Source organism: Camelus ferus, chromosome 6, assembly GCF_009834535.1.
Source record: "Camelus ferus isolate YT-003-E chromosome 6, BCGSAC_Cfer_1.0, whole genome shotgun sequence".
Lineage (NCBI taxonomy): Eukaryota > Metazoa > Chordata > Mammalia > Artiodactyla > Camelidae > Camelus > Camelus ferus.
The window spans coordinates 52183321-52205929 of NC_045701.1; the positions used below are offsets into that span (position 1 = coordinate 52183321).

General features: G+C 41.6%; 1 protein-coding gene across 7 annotated transcripts in view; it reads right to left on the reverse strand.

Annotated features, from left to right (window-relative positions):
• Positions 1-22609, reverse strand: part of TRIM9 (tripartite motif containing 9) — a 104746-nt gene that overhangs the window by 21630 nt on the left and 60507 nt on the right. For 5 of the 7 annotated variants that reach the window (XM_032482023.1, XM_032482021.1, XM_006193246.2 and 2 more), the window contains exons 4-7: positions 12312-12422; positions 11015-11168; positions 2715-2872; positions 1407-1545 (exon numbers count right to left, since the gene is read on the reverse strand). In XM_032482023.1, coding sequence (XP_032337914.1) covers positions 1407-1545; positions 2715-2872; positions 11015-11168; positions 12312-12422 — 562 coding nt within the window. The remainder of the gene's footprint in view (positions 1-1406; positions 1546-2714; positions 2873-11014; positions 11169-12311; positions 12423-22609) is intronic. The other 2 variants (XM_032482022.1, XM_032482025.1) reach the window with 1 other exon arrangement.

Here is a 22609-nt window from a genome sequence, read left to right on the forward strand (position 1 = left end):
GGGAAGTGAGGCCATCACCGTCCAGGGCCTTCTGCATTGCGTCCAGAACTCTAGCATCTAGTGTGGGGCTCTGGGAAGACAGGCAACTGCTCTTAAGCTAAGTCTCCTCCCAGAGAGAAGGTGCTAAAATAGATTGTTCCAGGGGAGGCTCAGCTCCCACATCCCGATAACACAGATGGGGAGAGGTCGTGTGGGCATCTCCCCTTCGCCAGACCTTTCTCTTTGAATGGCATCGCTCACAGACTTACGACTGCTCCCCAGGCGTGGTTCTCACGGCTAGGGGCCTTTGAACCTTGCTATGGGATTTGAAGTTGTGCTTGTTTTTAACCATGTGAATCGTTTTTGGGGTGACTGGCACATGCTGAGGTTCGTGGGAGGTGGGAAAAAACACCACCACAGTTCTTTTAGCTAACATTTTGAATGTGAACAAAATCAACATAATTAGTTCTGCAGAGGGACGTTAGGGAGAATGTCGGCAGGGTGGGGGTGGCTGCTAGGATTAAAATGACACTCAGGTCTGAAAATGCTTTGGCACCGACCACCAATACCTCTTTATAAGTTTAATTTCATGTTTTGCAATTGCTTTTAGAAAGAAAATGTTAAGAGTCTCAGAGGTTATACCTGGCCATCAAATCCAAGCCCCTCTTCTGAGATGGACAGCTTGCCTTTGATGGCCAAAATCTGTATGGTATAGCCAAGAAGCAAAAGCTCTCTAGAGATGGACCTTGTGTGAAGGGCCCAGGCAGCCTAGCTAAGCCTAGAGGGACAGGCAAAGGTGGAAATGGTGAGGTAATGTTGAGGCGCTGGTCTCTTCCTGTCTAGTGCCCACAGGAAGCCAGTCCCCGCATGTGAAATGGAAGCGGTGCTCACTGGTTAAGCCAGGAGTGGCTGCCGACAGGCCCTCTCGGAACAGCTCCTGCACCCCACACCCCTCGGAAACACATCCAGTCAGATAAATCCACAGCTGGCAAGGACCGGGGCCCCGCTCTCAGACACAAGCAAACCCTACAAAGCAATTTAGCATCCTCTGGGCCAAACTGGCCAGTGATGTGCATCGTGGAGAAGGGGAGCCTGCCCTAGAGCCCAGACACATTCGCCCCACACACTGCGGCACATTCAGGCCTTCACTTCTCAGCTTCTTCCGCTGTAGCTTACTTAGAGCATTACTGAAGGAAGCCGCCGGCCCAGGCCATTGGAACAGCCGCTGTGGACTCTTTGGTTTGATCACATCCACATACCATGGGCTCTCTAAAGGCAGGAGAGAAACCGTGGCTCTGTGCCAGAATGCAGAGCAAGTCATGGAAACACTTGAGAATGTGGGCAGTGGTGGGGTTACCTCCGGGCTGGCCGGCCATTCTAGATGCCTCGCAGTTCTCGCTCTGAGGGATACTGCTGAAGGGCCTTACCCTCGGACGTCTGCAGGACCAGGGTCTTGCTGTACTGGCTGACTCCTGTTTTGTTGAAGGCCTTGACGCGAGCATTGTATGTGCTGTTGAAATGAAGACCATCCACGGTGCACATTGTCTCTTTTCCCACATACACTTCCTGAGGGTCAAAAAATAACAGGCCACCCTTTAACTCCAACCCTTGTTTGAGGTTGTTAAGGAGGCAGTGTTGCAGGTGGATGGAGCAGGTGCTTCTGTGTCTGCCTGATGTGGACTCATCTGGGAGATACTATGCCTTTGAATTGACCGCTTTCAGCCTCAGTTTCCTTCTCTGTAAAATGGGGGCAAAAACACCTACCTTATGAAGTTGATGGGAGGATTATATAAGGTCATCTGTGCAAATTGACTAGCATAGTGCCCTGTGTTTAGCGTGGGCCTGGCAGCTTCCTGAATGATTGTTATTAACAGGGCTTTGAATATTAAAATTGGGTGCTTATAGTTAGCATTAAGCTGGCATTTACTCAGTATATTATACCTACTAAGCTCTTTAACTCAGTATGATTTCTAAAAAAAATGGATTTGAGGATGCTCTCTATGCTGTGTTTATAACCCACTGATAACTTGAGGAACTGTCACAAGATAAGACTCAAAGCAATAGGAGTTTTGAAGTTTAGGAAGGGGAATCATGAGCTTTCAGATCTCATCACAGTACAGACGGAAGAGGGAGGAAACAGGGGAGGGAGGAAGAATGACATTTCAGAAGCTTAAAATACATCCTAGCATAATACATCTTTAGCGCAGGTTAGGCATTGGCCTCCCTCTTTAGCTGTACACTTTGCAACATTATGCTGATGTAATGAGTAAAAATAATTTGTATCCAAAGCACGGCCATAAAATGACAACTCTCCAGTGGGATACTAGGAAGACTGGGGCCTGGGACTGAGGCACTAAGAATTTTATGTGAATTACCTAAGTCACTCCTAACAACAGTGCCTGAGGTGCATGCTAATATCACCTCCCTATCTATAAAGGAGCCGCTGAAGTCTCAGATAGGTGAGAAGTGAGCACAGCCCCACGGCTAAGTGGTGGAGTTGGGATCTGAATGCAGGCAGTCTGACTCCAGAGCTTTTGCAGGATTGGACGTATTTTCTCTCAGAGGGCGGGGCAGTTCCTATGCAGGGGCTCCTTGGTCCATCTTTGATGGCACAAGGAGAAGGCAAGCCTCAGCTGAAGGGCAGGCAGGCCCTGCCCGGATGGGTCTGAGACGCCAGGGTGGGTCCTCTGAGCTCCGCACAGTTTTGGTTAACAAGGAGTAGGCGCTCCACTTACCCGGAACTGACCACCATTGCCGTCGTCCAGCTCCAGAATGTAGCCTTCCGCCGGCACCGCGGACAGAGGTGGCTGTTTCCAAGACAGCGTAGCGCTGTTGTTGTGGGTGCAACACTCCTCCAGCTGCAGGATGGGGGTCGCTGGGACTGGAGAGGAAGCTAAACAGAAATTAGTGTAACCCTGGCTTCTGTCGAGTTGCCAACATTTCAGTATCTAGGAATGATAAACATCTCCTTATAAACAAGTGACTAGGCTAAGTAGCTAGCTGGGGGTACGTGGGTAGGGACCTGAACACTATCCTCTCAGTCTCCAGGAGTGGGACTGATTTCTGGTCTACTGTAGTGCTTTTCCAAGCTCATGGTGTAACAGGGAAGAACAAATCTGACTCCATATTAGATCTGTTCCTTTAGCTCTAACCCTGTGCTCTGTTTCCTGGGCTTTGTCATGATGGTTCTAAACCTTTTGTAAAAGAATGTTGCCCATAGCCCAAAATATACAAGATAGCCCATTCTCAAGGCTCTGACCTTTAAGGGTATACCGCTTTTCCATTCATATAGAGATAAAAAGTTGCAGAACAGAGAATAACATTTGTCTTGTTGTTGGAGGTTTACAGGAACATGGTGACCTGACCTACGTGGACAGCTGAAAGAACAAAGGATTCCAACACCTAGAAAGTTTGCAACAACGAATCACCCCCTCCCCTTTTTTTTAGTATAAAAGGAGTGTGAACTCTGACTTGGGGAAGGTGGTTCTCTAGGACATTAGCCCCCATCTTCTCGACCTGCTGTCTTTCCAAATAAAGTTGTTATTCCTTGCCCCAGCATCTTGTCTCCCAATTTACTGGCCTGTCAAGTTTGGACTTGGTGATAATGGTGCACTTCCTTCCTCCTTAATCAGAGTAGAGACAACTGCTCTGTTCTCACCCCCATGAGCACTGAAGGTATCACCCCTATGGGAAACGTTTTACACAGGGGATGGATTTCCTGTCCAGCCCACTAAAGCCTATTTTACCCATAACGTGGCTGATAGATAAATTTCTCATAAAATTTATTCTGAGCCTTAAACCTCACTTTATAAACCGAGGACAGCCTATGCTGAGAAATAGCTCTGAAACCACTATATTTCTAAGGTTCTATCATTTTTTTTTAAATTAATGATTCTACTTAAGGTTTTGTGCACATAAGTAGCTATAGCTGCGTACAATTTCAATTTCCAAAAATTTGGTACCAAGGGCTACAGTGATTTCTCAGTTTTGAAATATCTGAGGAATTTGACAGCATTCTTTCAAGGTAGCTATACCTTGAAAATGGTACTAGTTCGAGACTATTCTTTCTGTAGGTGTAGAACAGTCAAGTGTGAGCCTAGAGAGTAGTTTAAGAACAGATGGGGCCTGGCAGAGAGGGTCAGAGTGTCCTTGTGACCTTGTGAGAATCTGTCACTGTGTTACCAGACACGATACCCCCTCTCCCCGTTCTGTATTACTTAAAACTGCAGATTAGTTGAGCTTTTAGACATACAGACATAGAAATGTTAGGTAATGAATAATCCTAGTTCCTAATATATGAACTCAATATAGGTATCTGGGAACAATGTTTTTACCAACTGCTTAATTTTTTTTTTAAGCATCAAAACGTTCATTTATTTTTTGTGGCACTTTAACAACAGGAGAGAACAGTTTGGACCATGTCCAGGGACATTCAGAGGAACAAATGTTAATTGCAGAACACCTGGTATGCTGGGCCAAAATTGGACTCTGAGTGTCATGCACTGAATTAAATCTGCTCCTTGCCAGTCACCCCGAGTAAGAAGACGGTTAATTTAGCAGGAGTTTAGGAAACAGGTTCTATGGTAGATAACCTAGAAAACAAAAGCAGGGACTAAAACATAAGAGATGTGAGGATGAAGTAGGCCTATTATCTTACACTTAAGAAGGCTGATACATGACAAGAAAACCATCCCTGAGTTACTAGATCAAGCAGAATTAAATCAAAATTATGACAAGTCAACTGGAGGTGATCAGTTTAGGAAGGGAAGTCCTGCTTCAAGTTTCAGTGGCATAGATTTCAGGTGGAACCTTATCAGAGAACAATGGCTCTGCAGCCTCAGAGGTCCCAGGACATCTGGATATGGAGGAAAGGAAATAAATGCATTGCCTTGTTCAATAAATAGACCACAGGACTGTATGGAAAGAGGAGACAGAAGATATAATTCCTTCTAATGATTTTAATGATCATCTACATGTAAACAGGTATCACCTAGGAGTTGTAATTGGAGGGTCAACTTGAGGTCATTATACCACTTAGGAACTTACTTTGTCATTTAAATTTTTTTCCAAATTAAAATAATATATCTTAACATATTAACAGTGGAGTAAAATCTCACAAGTTTAAGCAAACCATTCTTCAAAGGGCTTCTAGCGACAAGAATGATTCTTCCTGGGGACATTTGTTCTTAACTACCATATAACAACTATTCTTTGGACTCTGCTTCATTATCTACCCAATCAGTCTTCATTTTCCCTTTGTTCATGTTTCAAGAACATCTAAATTTCATTGATTTTAAAACTGAAGAGTAGGATCACAAGGTGGTTTTAACTTGAATCATACAATGTCTTACAATGTCTCTGATAAGAAACTCAAGTTTCCTGCATAGATGTAGGTATAATTAAAAGATTAACTGAAATACATGGTGTCATGTGTAATTAAAACATGTGAACTTCATTTATATGTCCTCAGTGGATACACTTTAAAAGGCCAAGAAGACAGAAAAAAGTCTGACCAATCACTCATCTTCATATGTCCCAAATTTAAACAAATAAGCAAACAAAAAAAGCAACGTGAGAGAGAAAGAGAGAGAAGGAAGGAACCTAGAAACACTTGCATGTGTCTAAATCTATTTCTCAATGTGCTGAGAATTATTTTTACTTTTTCCTTATTTACCCCAAAGCGATGTTGCATATAAAAGGAAATATAACAAAATTATAGACTCATTAGAAAAGGCTAAGGCTGATGTTTCAGAACTAATTTTATACTGGGTATTATATCATTACCCTTTTTCACTTTATTAGGTATAAAATAAATGGTCTACAAGAATCCAAAGTATTTTCAAATTAGTTATCTCTTGTGTTTTGGAAATGGACAGCATGACAGTTCCTGGGCTGAACTTGGAGAGAGAACATTTTATTAAAACCCCTGGCATTGGAGCTACAATAGCTATCTTAATCTTAACACCATGATGATCATTCCTGGATAGCTTTATTTTTCTTAAACAACTAGTTTCCCCCGACCTGAACAGAATTCTAGCACTCAGCATCCTGTTAGCCTGTAAAACCAAGCTTCAGGCTAAGAGTTCTCCTCTTAGATATAGGGGGGTAGCTGTTTTTACTGACTTCCTTGGGGTCTGGCAGAGCCTCAGCTCAAAATTAAATTCTGCCACAGTGGCTTGTGATACCCAAATTTTCAAATGTCTGACTTTTTAAAGGCCATTCTAGCTCCAATTAGAGCTCATATTTTTCTCATTTGTTTACCTTTTTCTTTAATCCTTCAGATTGTGAATACTCCTAACCCTCCAGAATTCCTCTGTGAGAGTTCACAGGAGAGTGGTGAGGATGTGGGGGAGAGTAAAGGAGGTTGGCCTCCCACCCCAGACCTGGAAACATTGTTGAGGGCCAGACTGTAGGGAGAGGCTTACATGTGTTCACCTGCTTAATTTTTACCATGACCCCACTGACCCCACGAGGTATTACTATCTATCTGGAGACAAGGAAACTGAAACACAGGAAGGGTTCACAGCTGGGCAGGGGCTGAGTTGGGTCTCGATGCCAAGCCAACTGGCTCTAGGGGTCTTGTGTTTACCTTGCCTCTCCATCCCGGGGGTCAGTAATAGTAAAGAAGAGGGAAGGTGCAGGCCTAATTTCAAGAGGAATGTTCCTTTTTGATTCCTACAATGTGAACGATAAAGCTTCTCAAGAATTGCTGGTCTAGACGAATGACATATTTCACCTTCAGAGCTATGGTGGCCGGGAACGCAGTTTTGCTCCATCAACTTCTCTGAAGGTTCCTTGTGGACAGTCATTCCTTTTTATGGTGGTCAAACAATACAAATGGCTTTTGAGGAAAGTTTTGATTTTAGAGGGACGACAGGTGGTTTCTGGAAAGCTATTCCCAGTACCCTCCTAAGGATAAACGTGAACACAGGCTTTGAGGACACGAACTCCAGGCTCCCAGATCATGATACAGATACCACGTGAGTTTGTGTGTGTGCTCATCACTGCCAAATCTCTGGGCACTCTTTCTCCATGATTTATGGGGGGGGGGGTCTGTTCAGATCACACTGTCCTTGTCTATGTCCTTGGTGCATAATCAGGGCTCTTAAGATTCAGAATGAGTTAATGAAGATAAATGTGTCCTTAGGTGGGTAGAGGCACTCAAGGGATTAACAGTCAGCAGTCTTTGTGCTAAAAAGGCTTGATGGACTACTGGGTCAGTGTTTCATCTTGGGTCACAGTGAACACATTAGTGTTTCATTTCAGCACTGACTCATGAACCTTGGGATCCTTTGTGTACTTAGACAATTCTGGGGTAATATTTTTCTGGGAGAGGGTCGGTATCTGAAATATATTCTGAGCCAAGAAGCAGACCTGGGTTGGACTGGAAAAAAATATTAAAATTTCATTCCCATGACCTGGTAAGAATTGACAATAGCAATTTAGAATTCAGGAAAAATGTTTTTATTACTCCGTAATAAAAACAGAAAACAAGGTTTAATCAGTTGTTTTTCTACAAAAGAAAAGCTTGAGAGATCAACCACTACTCCCAATAGTCTGGAAAGAGGGTAAGATGATTTTCTAATCAAAATGTAACCAGAAAACATGTCATTACAATTTAGGGATGTTTGAACAAAGAGGGTGCCAGCATTTGCCACTCAGATCTCAGCTGCTTGAGGGTGATGGTGAAACAAAAAGAGCAGATCAGTTAAATCCTTAGCTAATAAGAGAATAATTTTAGGCAATGCATTTTAGCTGAGCAGCAGCTGGCCTAAGCGGAAGTATTTAAAAACCAACAACAGACTTATCTTCTTTGATATTTTTAAAAAAGGCATCTGAGATGAAATTTCAAAACCAGAGAGATGCTCAAATTTTGAGTCAGAAAGTAAACAGATATTTTAGTTGTAGGTCTGAGTCATGGCTTTAAATGCATATTTCAAATAGTTGAAAATATTTTAAACTTTCTACTAATCCACATATTTAGCACAATTAGAAAACATACATTGAAACTAACATGTTAGTCTCACGATGGTCAGATTAACACAATTCCAAATGTCACTTAAATTTTGGCCACTTGTACATGGATATGGGGGTGCAAATTCTTGAGATATTTTTACTGACAAGCAGTAAAAACACAATTTATTAAACTGTGAATATCCTAAGAAAATAAAAAGACCAACACTCCACCAGGCACAGTTGTGTATACGCTAACAGATACCAAAGGGGCCAGTAGGAGAAGTCTTAACTACAGCCAATCAAGTTCTACTGTGTCATGACCTTATGGCTTTTTTTCTGCCATCAAAAGCATGACAGATGAAAATTATTCAGATTCTAAGGAGGACTGGGCTCTCACTGAATTAACTAAGCTTAATGAGCACAAAGCAAAGCACATGAATTAAATCTGCAGGATACTTATCAGAAGTAAATTAAATGTTAAAAAGAAAAGGAAAATGGAATAATCCAGTCTCATACCAAATGGCCTTATAGTATACATATAATATAGCTTTATATATACATAGTTATATTAACTTCATACATAACTGTTCTGGATAATTTTGGGTTCCAGGTGAATTTTTGCTGTGAGAGTGTTCTGTGTTTGGCCTTGAGCATGGGTAGCATCCTCTGCTGTGTGTACAGCCATGTCCACACTTCCTTCTGTGTACAGACATAAATGGCCAAGCAAGGATGCTTTAGGAATGCGGTCTGTGCCTGCAGTTCCCACACCAGATGAAGGGCCTGTTCACTCCAATACAATTGTTAGCATCATGCAAGCCGGCAGGCCTGGGCTCCGCTATGGCAGATGGACATGACTCAAAAAGGATGGGGAGGAGAGGGCTCTCCACTGATTAAAGCATCTGAAAGCCCGTAGGCTTCTGCCGTCTACCGGCCCCTCCTCCTGCCTCATCACTAAGGCTAATTGGGTTGGCTCATTTTTTTTTCTCTCTCTTCCACCAAAAGCCTTTCCACTGCTCTCTTGTGACACATTTTCTCCTCTGAGCTACTTGAGACATGACCTTTCAATGATTCAACTTGGTTGAAAGAACTGGATATAAAGAGAGGTTGATCAAGGGGACTTTACCTCGGGCTCTGTACACTCCTTGGATGGTGACACTTCATAGGCTACCATGAAGGGGTTAAAGAACAATTTAGTAAAAGCCTGAAAGAACTGCTGCAACAAAAATTTCAATTTCTTCAATTTAAGAGAAGACTTCAGTTGTTCCCTAAAGAAGCCCCTTAGTAAGGCACTAACTTTATAGCACACACTGGAAGTTGTAGATGGGTTCTGGAATCACGCCCCCTGGGTATGAATCCTGGGCCTGCCGCTCATGAGCTGGGTGAGCTTAGGCAAGTAACCCAGTCTTCCTGTGCCCCAGTTTCCTCAGCTGCCTAACAGGGTTATGAGAATAAAATGAGTTACTTTCTGGAAAGTACTTGGGAGTACTTCTGACCTAGTGAGCAGTCAATAAATGCTAAATATTTTTATTACTACAGTGAAGCATTTTTATTTACAATCTATACACAACTTACTTCGAAAGTTAATTAAGGCATCATCCTAAAGCAATTCATACTAAATAAAAAATGAGAAAACTGAAAATAAAACAGGGCAAAAATTCATTAAAAGGATGAGAGAAGGACATGTACCAGGGACAGGGATAAATGTAACTGCATGATGTACATAGCCCTAACGCTCACTGGGTTACACGGTTCTCTATGTCTGATAAAAAGATGCGTGTAGATTTTTCTTAAGAAACAAACATTTTAAAGCACTGAATTCTCAGTCATTTATTACATGGATGCTTAAATTGGGGGAAGCAAAGGGCAAATCAAATTTCTTCAGTTTTAAAAAAGATCAGAAAGAATGACAAAATTACAGAGGTGGAGGACAGATCAGTGGTTGCCAGGGGCTGGGGCGGGGTGTGGGTGCGACTACACAGGGGCAGCATGAGGGAGATCTTTCTGGTGATGGAGTAGAGCTGTGTCTCAGCTACAGAGGTGGTTACACTCGATAGCACAGACCTCTACACACACATTGTACTGATGTCAGTTTCCTGGCTTTGCTATTCTATAATAGTTATGCCACATGAAACCACTAATGGACATTGGAAACAGGGTACAGGGGACCTCTCCTTACTATTGTTGCAATGTCCTGTGAATACATAATCATTTCAACATAAAAAGTTAAAAAAATCTGAAATATTTTTCAAATGAGATATTACTTACGCTGCCATAAAAATACCATAACCATTTCATGATTAGCGTGAATTTTTACTTTTCTTTGAGAGTCATTTTCCTTAAGGTAATTTTAAGTATTTGTACTTCCCCTCAGCCACCTGAAAATCTCTAAGAGATCCTGCCATATCCCTTAACCACACAGACCAAAAGTTAACGTTGATTTCACATTTCCACTTTCCTTCTGTGCCCAGGCTCTCATTTTCCTGACCAGCACAGGCAAATCGACTGTGATCCTCTCAAATGCCCCCAAATCCACGCTCCACTGTTCACTATCTCTGTCCCTGTGGAAGCAGTTTCAATTCTGAACTCCTTTGATTTTTATCAAGACATCTGGGTTACTGTCTGCAACAAGATTTTATGCACAGTGATGCGCTCTTTCTTTCTTTCTCCTTATCTCTTTTTACGTCAGCTGTTCTCTGATACTGAGCATGTGACATCTCTAAGACCCTCAAAGAGGCGAGCATTGAGCTGATCTGGATTTGTCTGATTCTGAGAGGCAGGTCACACGGCTACAAGTTATGTTTCCAATTCATGATAAGACAGGAGCCATTCCACATTTTTGTAACCTTAACCAGAGGGGGGTGTGTGTGTGTGTGTTTGTGTGTGTGTTGACTTTCCCACCTGTCACGTGATTTATAAACCTAGCGGCTGCCTTGTGTTTGCTGCAGTCTGGCAAGCTGCCTTTATGGTGGCAGTCTTTATGCTGGCAGCACCAGGATCCGCTCAGGGTGTGGCTATGACGGTGGGGGCTGGGTGTGGGGGGTGGGGGTGGTAGTGGGGTGAGGGAGACCCAAGCACGCACCTTTCATCTGCACAAAGTCAAGCTGGTGGATGGACTGCAGCAGAGGGCTGTTGTCCAGACTCAGGTCGAAGTCTGTGGTCATCCTGGGAGTGAGCGTGCCTTTCCCCCACTGATCCTCCGTCAGGTGCACTCTCCTTATGAGGGCGTCAGAAATCTATCACATCAAAGACCACAGCCTAAGCAGTACAACCCCACACTGGACACAGATCACTGCTCCTCAGCTCCGGGAGCACACCACCAGCCACCACGGGACTAATACCCTTCCCGTTTCTGTGCAGGAAGCCAGGAGCCTGTTATGACAAGGATGCCTTATGACTTATTACGAAAATATAAATACTCCATGAGTCAGAGTGGGCACTATAAATAATTAGTGGTTGTTAATTGCTCTAATATATGATATATGATCTGTATATATGATCACGCTATTTATGGCTGATCAAATAGAAGCCAATAACATTAAATAATGATATGTTGGCGATCCGTTAAGTCTACTGGAACCAACAACCCTAAGTTTCTGATATGAGCTGTGGGTATATCCTGTTAAGACTTAGAAATGAGTTTTATTAAATAGATTAGGGAGGCTGTACATGATAATCTATAAAATAGAATTTCTTTACACTTTACATGCATCATCTTCATGTATCATTTTATTCTTTGGTAAAGCACTTTTTCATTTCTTATATTTAATCCCCCTCTGTCATTCTTGTCCAGCTTGGCAGAATTAGAATTAGAAGGGAATCTACATGTTCCTTAATAAAAGGTCCTTGAATCATTGGGATCAAAAGTTAAGTAAAATTCAGCTGACATCATAGCATCTCACTAAAACAGCACGGAAGAAATCATGAGACACCCAAGGAATGAAAGAAACTTCACTTTATTTGGGAAGAAACTGACTTACTGGCCAGAAGGAGGTGTCAAGGAGGTAGAAACCTTGTATGATTAGACATTTCTAGCTGACAAAACTGTCCAAGATATTAGTAAAAGGGCCCAATTCTGAAGCAAGGCAATAACTCTGCTTCGGAAAAACTTGCAGGGAATTATGTTTTCAGGATCAAACATGAACAAACCAAAATTTAAAAAGCCCATACGCTTCTCAGTCTTGTGGCACATGGGAGCAGAGACTTCTGGGGAGTCAGTGAAGTGTCCTAGGCACCCACATACACACGTCAGCACCAAGGTGGGTTCTGTTATGGGGGGACCTGTGCCCAGCCAGGGCTATTGGGGGCCTGGCCTTGGTGTCATAGACTCAGCCTCCCAGGACATTGAGAATCTGAAGCAGAAACTAGTTGACACTTACCTGCAAAAAGCCACTGGGATCATTTTCCTTAATCACCTCCAGGCAGTACTCCATGAGACCTGTGGTCTGGCGCAATTTCACCGTGCAGTGAGAGATCTGATCTCGAACCACCTGGGATGGATAAGACAACAGAACGGTCCAAAATGGCAGAAGGTACAAAAGAAGCAAACTGGGATTTTGGAAAACTTCAAACCAGAATCCAAAAGCATTACGGAATGGTATTATATTTATGAGGATACTCTGTGGCAGTGCCTGCTATGGGCAATGGCTCTGGAGGACAGGTAGGATAATGGCTCTTACAGGGACTTGGACCAACTGAATTTATCAGAACAATACTAGTTGTTGGAACCCTGGGAAGCTGGTTACCTTGGCACCTCAAGGGACACCTTCCACAGGTCTCCCTCACTGCCCTCCGCTGGGAGCTGCTCTAAGCAGGAGGTTGTGGAGCACGGGTAAAGGAGCTGAGTGGCCTGAGGGGAGCGGCAGCTTCTGCTCCGTGACACAGTTGCCCATCTTCTCCTGCCCTCTAATTGTCCTTTCTAAAGAGCAAATGTCACCATCTGAACCCAGTTCCTTTCTTCTTCTGTTTCTCTTTTCCCTGGGTGGGTGGTGGGGTAGGGCTAGAGGTGGAACTTGCTGAAAGACAATGAGCTAATGACAAGAAATAAGCCAGAGAAGGACTATGCAGAAGCAAGTTTTAAAAATAATTCATTTAGAATCACTCACTGCCTCACTTTGCAAAATAGTTTTAAAGGCTATTTGCCCAGCTATGAGTCTGCCTTAACCTAGAGAGGCATCTCTCTGAATGTGCAGTTTCTGCCTCTAGGAAGCTGTCTTTCCCCAGTGTCAAGCACATGACAGATCTTAAAAAGTTTCCTTCTTTAGAAATGTTCATCTTCTGTGTCCTCTGCTCAGTGACCCAAATCCTGAAGCGGTTTTTGAAGCACAGAGTTGACCAAGGGTTTTCTAGGAACCTCAATTACTCATCCTCTGTATTTATAGTACTTTGCAAAAGCCTCAAAAATAACCAGCATTCTGGATTTTATGGATAATAACTGAAAGGAGTTTTAATAATAATTATTTGGAAACTTTTCAGTTTTGTTCCTAGGGAACTGCAAATCAAGTTTTCAGTTTTGATTATAAATTTATTTTCCATGAAAGATTATTATGCCTACTTTCAAAACCAATAGGAAAATAGACCCCAAAAAAAGCAAATTGCCTCACCACTCCAATGCAAAATTTTAAAACATTTTGATATTTCCTTTTAGTTTTTTTCCTTGAGCTAGATTTAGTTATAGTTGCAATTACAGTATGTGACAATTTTACCTCCTTCCCACTTAACACCATATTATAGGCATTTCTGTGTTGCCACCATCAATAAATGTTACTGGGTACATAAATATCCCATTGAGTGGGTTATCATAATTTATTTAACCTATTTTTTGACATTTTAAGTTCTTCCTAATTTTTGGACAGCTCATTCATTATTGCTGATCTTCCTTTCTAATTTTTTATTGTGATAAAACATACATAGCATAAACCTTACCATTTTAACAATTGTTAACTGAACAATTCTGTGGCATTAAATACATCACACTGTTGTGCAACCATCACCATCAACCTTCTCCAGTACTTTTTCTTCTTCCCAAACTGAAGCTCTGTGCCCGTTAAATGATAACTCTACATTCACCCCTCTTCCCAGCCCCTGGAAACCACTGTTCTACTTTCTGCCTCTGTGAATCAACTACTTGAGGTAACTCATATAAGTGGAATTATACAGGATTTGTCTTTTTGGGACTGGCTTATTTCACTTATATAGTATCTTCAAGGTTTATCCATGTTGTAGCTTGTGTCAAAATTTCCCTCTTTTTAAGACTGAATAATATTCCATTATACACATACACACACACACACACATATATATATATCATATTTTGTTTATCCCTTTACCCATTGATGGACACTTGAGTTGCTTCCAGCTTTTGTGTTGTGAATAAAGCTGTTATAAACATGAGAAGACAAATATCTCTGCGAGTCCCTTTTGCTTTTTTTGGTATATACCCTGAAGTGGAATTTCTGGCTCATATGGTGATTCTATTGTAATTTTCTTTGAGAAATCATCATACTATTTTCCACAGCAGTTGTACCAGTTACATTCCCACCAAAAATGCACAAAGTTCCCAATTTCTCTACATTCTCACTAAACACCTATTGTCTGGTTTTTTTTTAAATAATAATACCATCCTAATGGGTGTGAAGTGGTTCTCATTGTGGTTTTGATTTGCATTTTCCTAATGACTAATAATCCGGAGCATCTTTTCATGTGCTTATTGGCCATTTGTGTATCTTATCTGGAGAAAAGTCTATCCAAGTTCTTTGTCCATTTTTAATTTAAATTGGGTTTTTTTGTTTTCTTTTGATGCACAAAATTTATAAATTTTCATGAAGTCCAATTTGTCTGCTTATTTTGTTGTTGCCTGTGCCTTTGATGTCATATCCAAGAAATCATTGCCAAACCCAGTGTCATGAAGCATTTGCCCTATGTTTTCATCTAAGAGTTTTATAGTTTCAATTCTTACATTTAAGTCTTTGATATACTTTGGGTTAATTTTTGTACATGGCTTTAGGTAACTGTCCAACTTTGTTCTTTTACATGTGGATAGCCAGTTTCCCCAGCATCACTGGTTACAAAACTTCCCTTTTCCCATTGAATGCTCTTAGAACCCTTGTCAAAAATCATTTGGCTATATATGTGAGAGTTTATTTCCAGGCTCTATTCAATTTTTAGTAGTCTTTGTGTCAATCTTTATGCCAGTACTATGTTTTGTAGCTTTGTAGTAGTTTTATAATCAGGAAGTATGAGAACTCCAATTTTGCCCTTCTTTTTCAAGATTGTTTTGACTATTTGGAGTCTCCTAAAATTTTGAAAGATGACTTGTTATTGCTTTTTAACTTTTAATATAATTAAAATAAAATAAAATATAGAAATAAAAAATCTCTTTATTAGAATTGGTGAAAGAAACCAACTTTGATGTGAAGATTGTTTTGTGCTTTTGATTGGGGGGAAATTAAATTTTACAATTCACTGGTTGATGTCTTTTCTTCTGACATCTAGTATGTTTCTGTCAAATCACCACCACTGTTTGTTGGTCTGGGCTCAAGAAATGCAAATGATTATATTTTTATTTTAATTTTATTACTTTACTTTAAAATAAGAAAGTAAAGAAAGGTTAAGGTTCTGCTTCTTGGGGAGAAAAAAAATACCCACAACTAAAATACTTAAAAATGCAAGACAGGTGACCTACAGCTAATATGCTATTCCTCTCTGCTATATGAGGTTAGACTAAACTGTTCCCAGAAAATGTCTCTATATTTCAGTAGCCAGTGTGTTAAGTGCTGCTAGGTAGCAGAAACCTCATCAGTCACCACCCACTATCCAGATGGCCTCTGCCCTAAGACTGCAGAACTGACTGGTAGTGAAAGTCTGAATAACGAGCACGGACTGGATCTGAGCACTGTAACCCAGAGTGAGTCTGTTCTTGAGGCAAAACAGACCGAACTGTGTTTATTTTCCAGAACATTCAGCTCAGTGATAATTTTATAACCTAAATGTGCTGAAATAAGTACATTACTCAGGCCTCAAGAAATTCTATGTCTGCCTCTATAAATTTCCTTCTCAAGCAAGGTTTATTTGGTGCCAAAGGAGCTGTGGGAGTGTTGGGGTGCTCCAGCTACTCTTAAGAAGCTTCATTGTTGCACTGCCAAAGAGTCTGTGAGTCTCGGGGTGTTTGCCATTGGCTCCTGTATTCCATGGCTCAAGTCTCTTGGAAGGACTCAATATCCTGAGTTTCTGGCTCTCAACTCCCACTGTTACTATGTTGGTCCATTTTTAAAACATTTTAATCAACCATTTCACAATGATCACAGTAGCCTGTGATAAAAATCACTGCTGAAACTTAAATAGTTGGGGTCCCAGAGAAGCATTTTTTGGTGCTTTGTAATTAACTTTGTTTCTCAATTAATCTAGCAAGATTTCCCATCTTATGGAAATCAGCCAGATAATTAAATCTTTTAAGAGCATAAATTTTTTTTCTCTGAGTGTCTTTATCAGCTTTCTTACTTGCTACCTTCTTCACTCTGTGTTATCTACCACTTTTTAATTATTATTTATTTCTACATTATATTTTTTTTAATGAAAAACAATTCTTAGGAAGCCAGGCCATGTCACTTTTTCTTTGACTTCCACATTTCTGTGCAGTGGCTCTGATGCTCTGGAGAAACTCCTGACACTATGTTTGTAGCTGGCTGGATTTAAGGAATTTCTTTTTCTTTCCTTAAGAAGGAAATGTACAAGTTGCAAGAGTGACATAAATAGGAACTGGGAAACAATATTCCAGTTTTCATGTGAATTAAAGCCTCAACCAGCTCTCAGGGAACAAGGAATTAATCTGTGGTCCACAGTTAGACCACAGATTAGAGAAGGCTTTCACAATTTTATCAGTAGTCACCATCTGTTCTGGACGGCAAGTCCTACTGATCACTTGAAGAGTTCGATTTTGTTGAATGGTACATTTATAAAGGTCATATCTTGGGTCAGGATATGACACTGTACCTGTTCAGAAAAGGAGAATTTGAGAGCAGACTTTTGTGTCCCTCTGAATGCTTAGACTTTTTTAGTAGCCGAGAGCAACCCATGACAACTTATATAACACAAATGTAAAATGTTGTTCTGTCTATCCACAGTACATTTCCCACCCCATATCCTGCCACTCAGCTCATGTGATACAAAGACCAGCAAAAACTGAGCTTAATTAAGGGGAATTTCATTATTTTATCTAATTTTGACCTTGACACCTCCATCCACCTCTCCATCTTTCATGTATGTAGCTCTTTAAATTTTTTCCTTTAATTCTTCTTTTTAATAAATACTTTTTCTCGTAGTACTCTCTCTCATCATGTGGTCTGGAGGGATATCCCTAGTGATATTTTAGTCTAAGTAAATAGTAACAGAAATATAATCTATACATTTCGATTGCCATTTAAAACAATTTCCCCTAAGTATAAGGCAATCCTTTTTTTTTTTTTTTTCCTATTTAAGGTACAAGTACAATCAAGATATAAGCTTGAAGAATTTATTCTTCCCAGTCCCTTTGGTCAGTGGGGGTGGTTTCTTCTGTGTGTCCCATCATGTCCTGAAGCAAGATGACAAACTGATGCTTGTGAGTTATAGGTTCATCTACGAGAATAAATAATTCTCTTCCTTTTCTCCTAGAGTAGAATATTATCTCCTATATTATCATTACATTCACTGAAACTTAGAGGCATTTAAATGAAGGAAGAGCATTTTAATTTAATCACATGCCACCATTCTCCCACATGGTTTATGGAAATATGACAAATATTTCCCCCATTCTCTTGATACCACCTTCTGTACTAGTGTTATTAATTTAACCACATTGGCAACTAATCATTTCAAAGACAAGTCTGAGGCCTGGAGTTTTTAATCAAGAAATGGATTCTGTAGGCTTATTAAATAAACAAAACACATACCTGTTTATTTTAAGGAAGGCTTGAGATTTTAACAACTTCCTATCTCAGAAGTGTGAATGCCATCAATAACCTTATCAATAAACACTGAGTGGAATACCAAAGCATGTTCTTAGTGTCTAGAATACTGTATCCTTGTACAGAGAAGTTAATGAAGGAAGAAATGCAAGCCATATGGAGAGGTAAGCATCCTGGTGTGGTCCTATTCACACAGGAGAGCATTAACCATCTATAGTGTTCTGCAATGAAAGTGATGCAGCCAGTATGGTGTTTTGTAGGGTGTGAGGTATGACGGATACTCCACCATCTTCAGAGTATGTGTTAAGTGCCTTCTGGAGCTAAGGAGTGCCACTCATGTCTAGGTTTAGGCAAAGGCCGTTAAAGAAGTTCTGTGACTGCCCCTCATTGGCACTGCCAGAGTGGGTAGAGGGTGTTCAAAGGTATGTCCCCTAAACTTGGTGAGCTCCAGCTGCATGTGGTGACATCCTGGTGGTTCCACGGGCATCTTGGGCACTCTCTTCCTTACAGGTCTCTTTGACCTTTGCTCCTACATGGTGGGAAGCAGAGCACCACAGAATTTGACAAATGCATTCACCATTAATGGTGGGCTTGTTATCAATAACAACTGTGGTTAAATGATTAGAGTTGGCCCCCTAAAGACTTTGGCTGAGGGCAAAGGTTTCAAGTGTTCCAATGTGCCTAATGTTTTCAAATGTCTTCATTGTAGTGGACTAACAGGATTCCTTGCTAGTAGTTTTATTGAAATTGAGTGGATTATTGACTTTTTCCCCCTAGTTTATCGTTTTCCTTTCTAGTAAGGACTGTAATCATCAAATCCTACCCAATTATTTTTAAATTCTTGGTGACCTTATGCAGGCCCTTCCCTCCTCCTTCATTCCCTCCCTCCCCTCCCTTCCTTCCATCTTCCTTTTCTTCTTTCCTCTCTTTCTCTAAATCTGAATCAAAGGATTATTTGTCTATTATGCAAAGCACTGGCAAAATGACTTAAGTAAGCAATTTGACACGCCAATAACATCCCTAGTGTAAATTTGTACTCTGAACATATGGATATATAATTAATTTTTATGCTAACATATGGGAACAAACAGGCAATACATGGTAAATAATGACAAAGATACTGATGACAGTAATAATAATGTTTCTAACAAAACCCAACGGTATACTTGGATTCAGAATCAAGTATTCTATAGAAACCTACAGTTGTGACGTGGAGGCCCTCTGTAAAAGTAAAAGCTCTGTAAATCAGGAAGCTTAATCACTATCCTTCAGCATTCTCACTGAGTAATTTCGTTGGTATGTTAATTTACCAACCACATATGGAAATTAAAGATTAGAGTTTTTCAGAATATTTCTGAATAATTATGACAATTTTTTTTTCTTTCGGAGGATCTTAGAGTTGAAAGAGAACCAAGAAAACACGTATCACCTTGTACCATTCAACACATGAGTTCATTCTAAACTGTTGGGGAGAGAACACATTTAAGATGATTGTAGAATTCTTTTAAATTCTGCATGTTTCATAAAAAAGAAATCTCAGATATTTCTTTGGGCTTACCAAGAGAAGAATGACATTTGTAAAATTCCTGAAAAAACTGTAGATCTCAATAATTATAAGTGTTGTCGCAAATTCTCTGTGGCGATCACAGATAGTAGGATATTTTAAGGCCTTACTCAGCAAAGGAAGACCTGGGGAGGATGTGAACAAAACATACAGTTTGGACAAGAAACCTGGGGACCCAGGTGACTCTGCTGACGGTGCAGGTGTTGCCCAGTAGTGCCAAATGTGACTTAGAAACATTTTTTGAAAGCTCAAAAGCATTTTTCCCCTCCAGTAGCTTTCTGACATTTGATTAATTCACTACATCCTGAAAATAGATATTTGGCCCCCAGTGTTTTTTTAAACCACAGAAGGGTATTCACTGTAATTTACATTTCAAACAGTGTTCCTAAAATATGGTCACATCTGCATAAGCCTCAAAGCCTTTTTTTCAGCTTTTAAAAATAGCTCACCAAACTTGGTGCACCACTTTATGTGATGATCATTTATAAACTCGAGCCACTAAAGCAAGTTCTAGGGTCAGGGACAATCGCACTAGTACATGGGCTAATTCTACAATATGAACCTGGTAGTAGGGAGCATGAGTCCCTGGGGCATATCCTCAGTGTGCTGAGTGAAACCATATTTCCAGTCTTTCAATGATAAGAACAGTAATAAAGCTAATATCTTGAGTACTGTACTAAAGGCCTTTACAAGGCCCTATGAGGGGACAAATGCTTTGAGCCTCATATGACACTCAGGTAAAAGAAACTGAGTCACAGACTTGTCCATGGTTAGAGATCTAGTAAGTGAAGTTTTCCTCACACCTTGTTCTCTATGACCCAGGATCTGGACTCCTCACTCAGCTCCATCTTGCTTCAGAACCAGAACTGTTCAATCTGCTCAAGCAATCAGTGCTTTCAGAGAGGGGCATGAGTAGATAGATTATAAAGACTGCCTTTATGCACACTTGCTTTCCAGCACCCCTGGCCTTTCGGACTGCTCAAGAAGAGAAAGTTGCCAGAAAAACACACACACAACTCTCCTCTTTGTCAGCAAAAAGCAGGCCCCCAGAGAACTCTGCCAAAGGGAAGCGGAAGACCATAAGATTATCCCCGGCCGACTCTGAGTGATGCGTTAGCCAACAATGACAGAAAGAAGTACTGTGCTTGGCAAGTGATGTCTACAAAAGGCCAGTCTTTTCTCACAAATCTGAGTAGCAACTGACGAGTGACAAGAAAGGGACAAGGCAGGAGGAGAAAAGCAGAGGGAGGGAGACATGGAGACTGGCATCAGCAGTCACAGTGTTGGCCTTGCTGGCTGTTTTTAGAAGTGGTGACAAATACAATTGGCTCAAAACAGCAGAGAAACAAATCGCTGGAGACAGAAGACAAAACAGCTTAGCTGCTGTGGGGGACGACTGGCCACCTGTCTCTCGTTTCCGTAGCCCTCTGGGATCTGGGGCAGGGAACTCCACCCTGGGCTAGTGAGGAATGAGGGCAGGCAGCTGCCTCTGTTCAGCAGCCCTGGAGCACAGCAGTGTGCTCAGTGGGGGCGGGACACCAGCACCGATGGACCATCACTGGACACGGAGTCCCTGTGCATTCTGTGCTGTCTCCATCTGCGCCCACCGGCAGGCCCAGAACTGATTTCCGCTCGGTCCCATCCTGCAGAGGCAGCTCTAAGGAAGGAGAACTGGGGGGCTTTCATGCCCCTTTGCACTTTGTGATGCTCTAAATGATGTTCTCTCAATCCTGATACCCTCATCCATCCACATTGCTGTCCTTCCACCTCTCCGGTATAAGAAACCTGGAGTCACCACTATAGTCACCTATGGCAGACTGTTTACCATGCTCTGTTAAAGATGCCAGGAAAGTGTCTGCAACATTTCACAAAAGAGATGTCCATTAAGGAAAAAGTTGAAATTTATGGCTACATACTAAAATGGCTGGTCCACTATTTAGGGGGGAAATCCCAGCTGTCCAGCCCATTACCTGAAGGAAGACAACTGTGGTTTTATCTTAGATACTCTGTGTGGTTCAAATGACATTTTAAGTTTCACCATACCAATAAAAGTTCTGGGTTCCAAATGGTGCTAAAATGAAGGGCTATAGCGATCATCTTTTTGGCAACGTCAGAGGAAGTGATGGAAACAGAAAGCATCCATTGGTCCTCATGGCCAGCTGGATGCAGCAAGGCCAGGGTGCACCGTGCTGCTCACTATCGTCTTCCCTCGCAGCCCTGCCCATCCCCGCAGGCAAGGACATCAGCCACCCCAACACACGCCTCCCAAAGTTTGGGCTCCTTCCGTGCCAGCTTTGCAGGAGGCGCTCTGTGACCCTTTCAGCTGGAAGTAACTTTCCCCACCTCAGAACTTCCATGACATGGGCCACCTTCACCTGGAAACTCACTCTCAACCTATGTTGGAGTCAGTTGTGGGGATGACTTATCTCCTCCATGGCACTGTAAGCCCATAGGGGCAGGACTCATCCTGAGTCACCCTCGTGTCCCTCTCCCCCGCCCCCCTGCCCAGCACTCAGCTCCTAGCAGGTGTGCATTAGGTAGGTGCTGCCTGACTGGTGAAAGTATGAGACTGGGAACATGCCTTCTCTCTGTTCCGTACTACCAGCCAGAGGCAGCAGAGTGCCACGGTCCAGATTCTGGGCTCTGAAGCCAGGTTACCAGGACCAGAATTCTGGATCCTTGGACCAGTTCTTAATATCATGGTGCCAAGGTTTCCTCATTTCTAGAATGTGGATAGTAGCAATAATAACCTTGTAGAGCTGTTGTGAGGAACAGAGGAGTTGATCCCTGTCATACAATTTGTATAGTGCTGTGTCAAAGCAAGTATCCCTAAATGTTAGCTATTGCTGTCACAAAAGCCAGGGCCTGGTCACAAAGGATGCTCGTTCTGTGTTCTACCTGGGTAGCTACAGAATCACATTTCACAGCACTTCTAGATTTTAATTCAGATTGAAAAATGATGACTCCAGAAAATTTTTCATTCAGGCCTAGCCCATCTTGGATGGAAATGCCTGTGGATTTAAATCCATTTCCCATGTTGCTGCAGCTAAATGTATAAGATTAATATCCACATGGGAAAACCTTCAGGGAACTTTCTGGGTAAAAAATAGTATCTTTAACTGATAGGCATAAGTAGACTAGATAAACAAGATTATACTCTATAGCACAG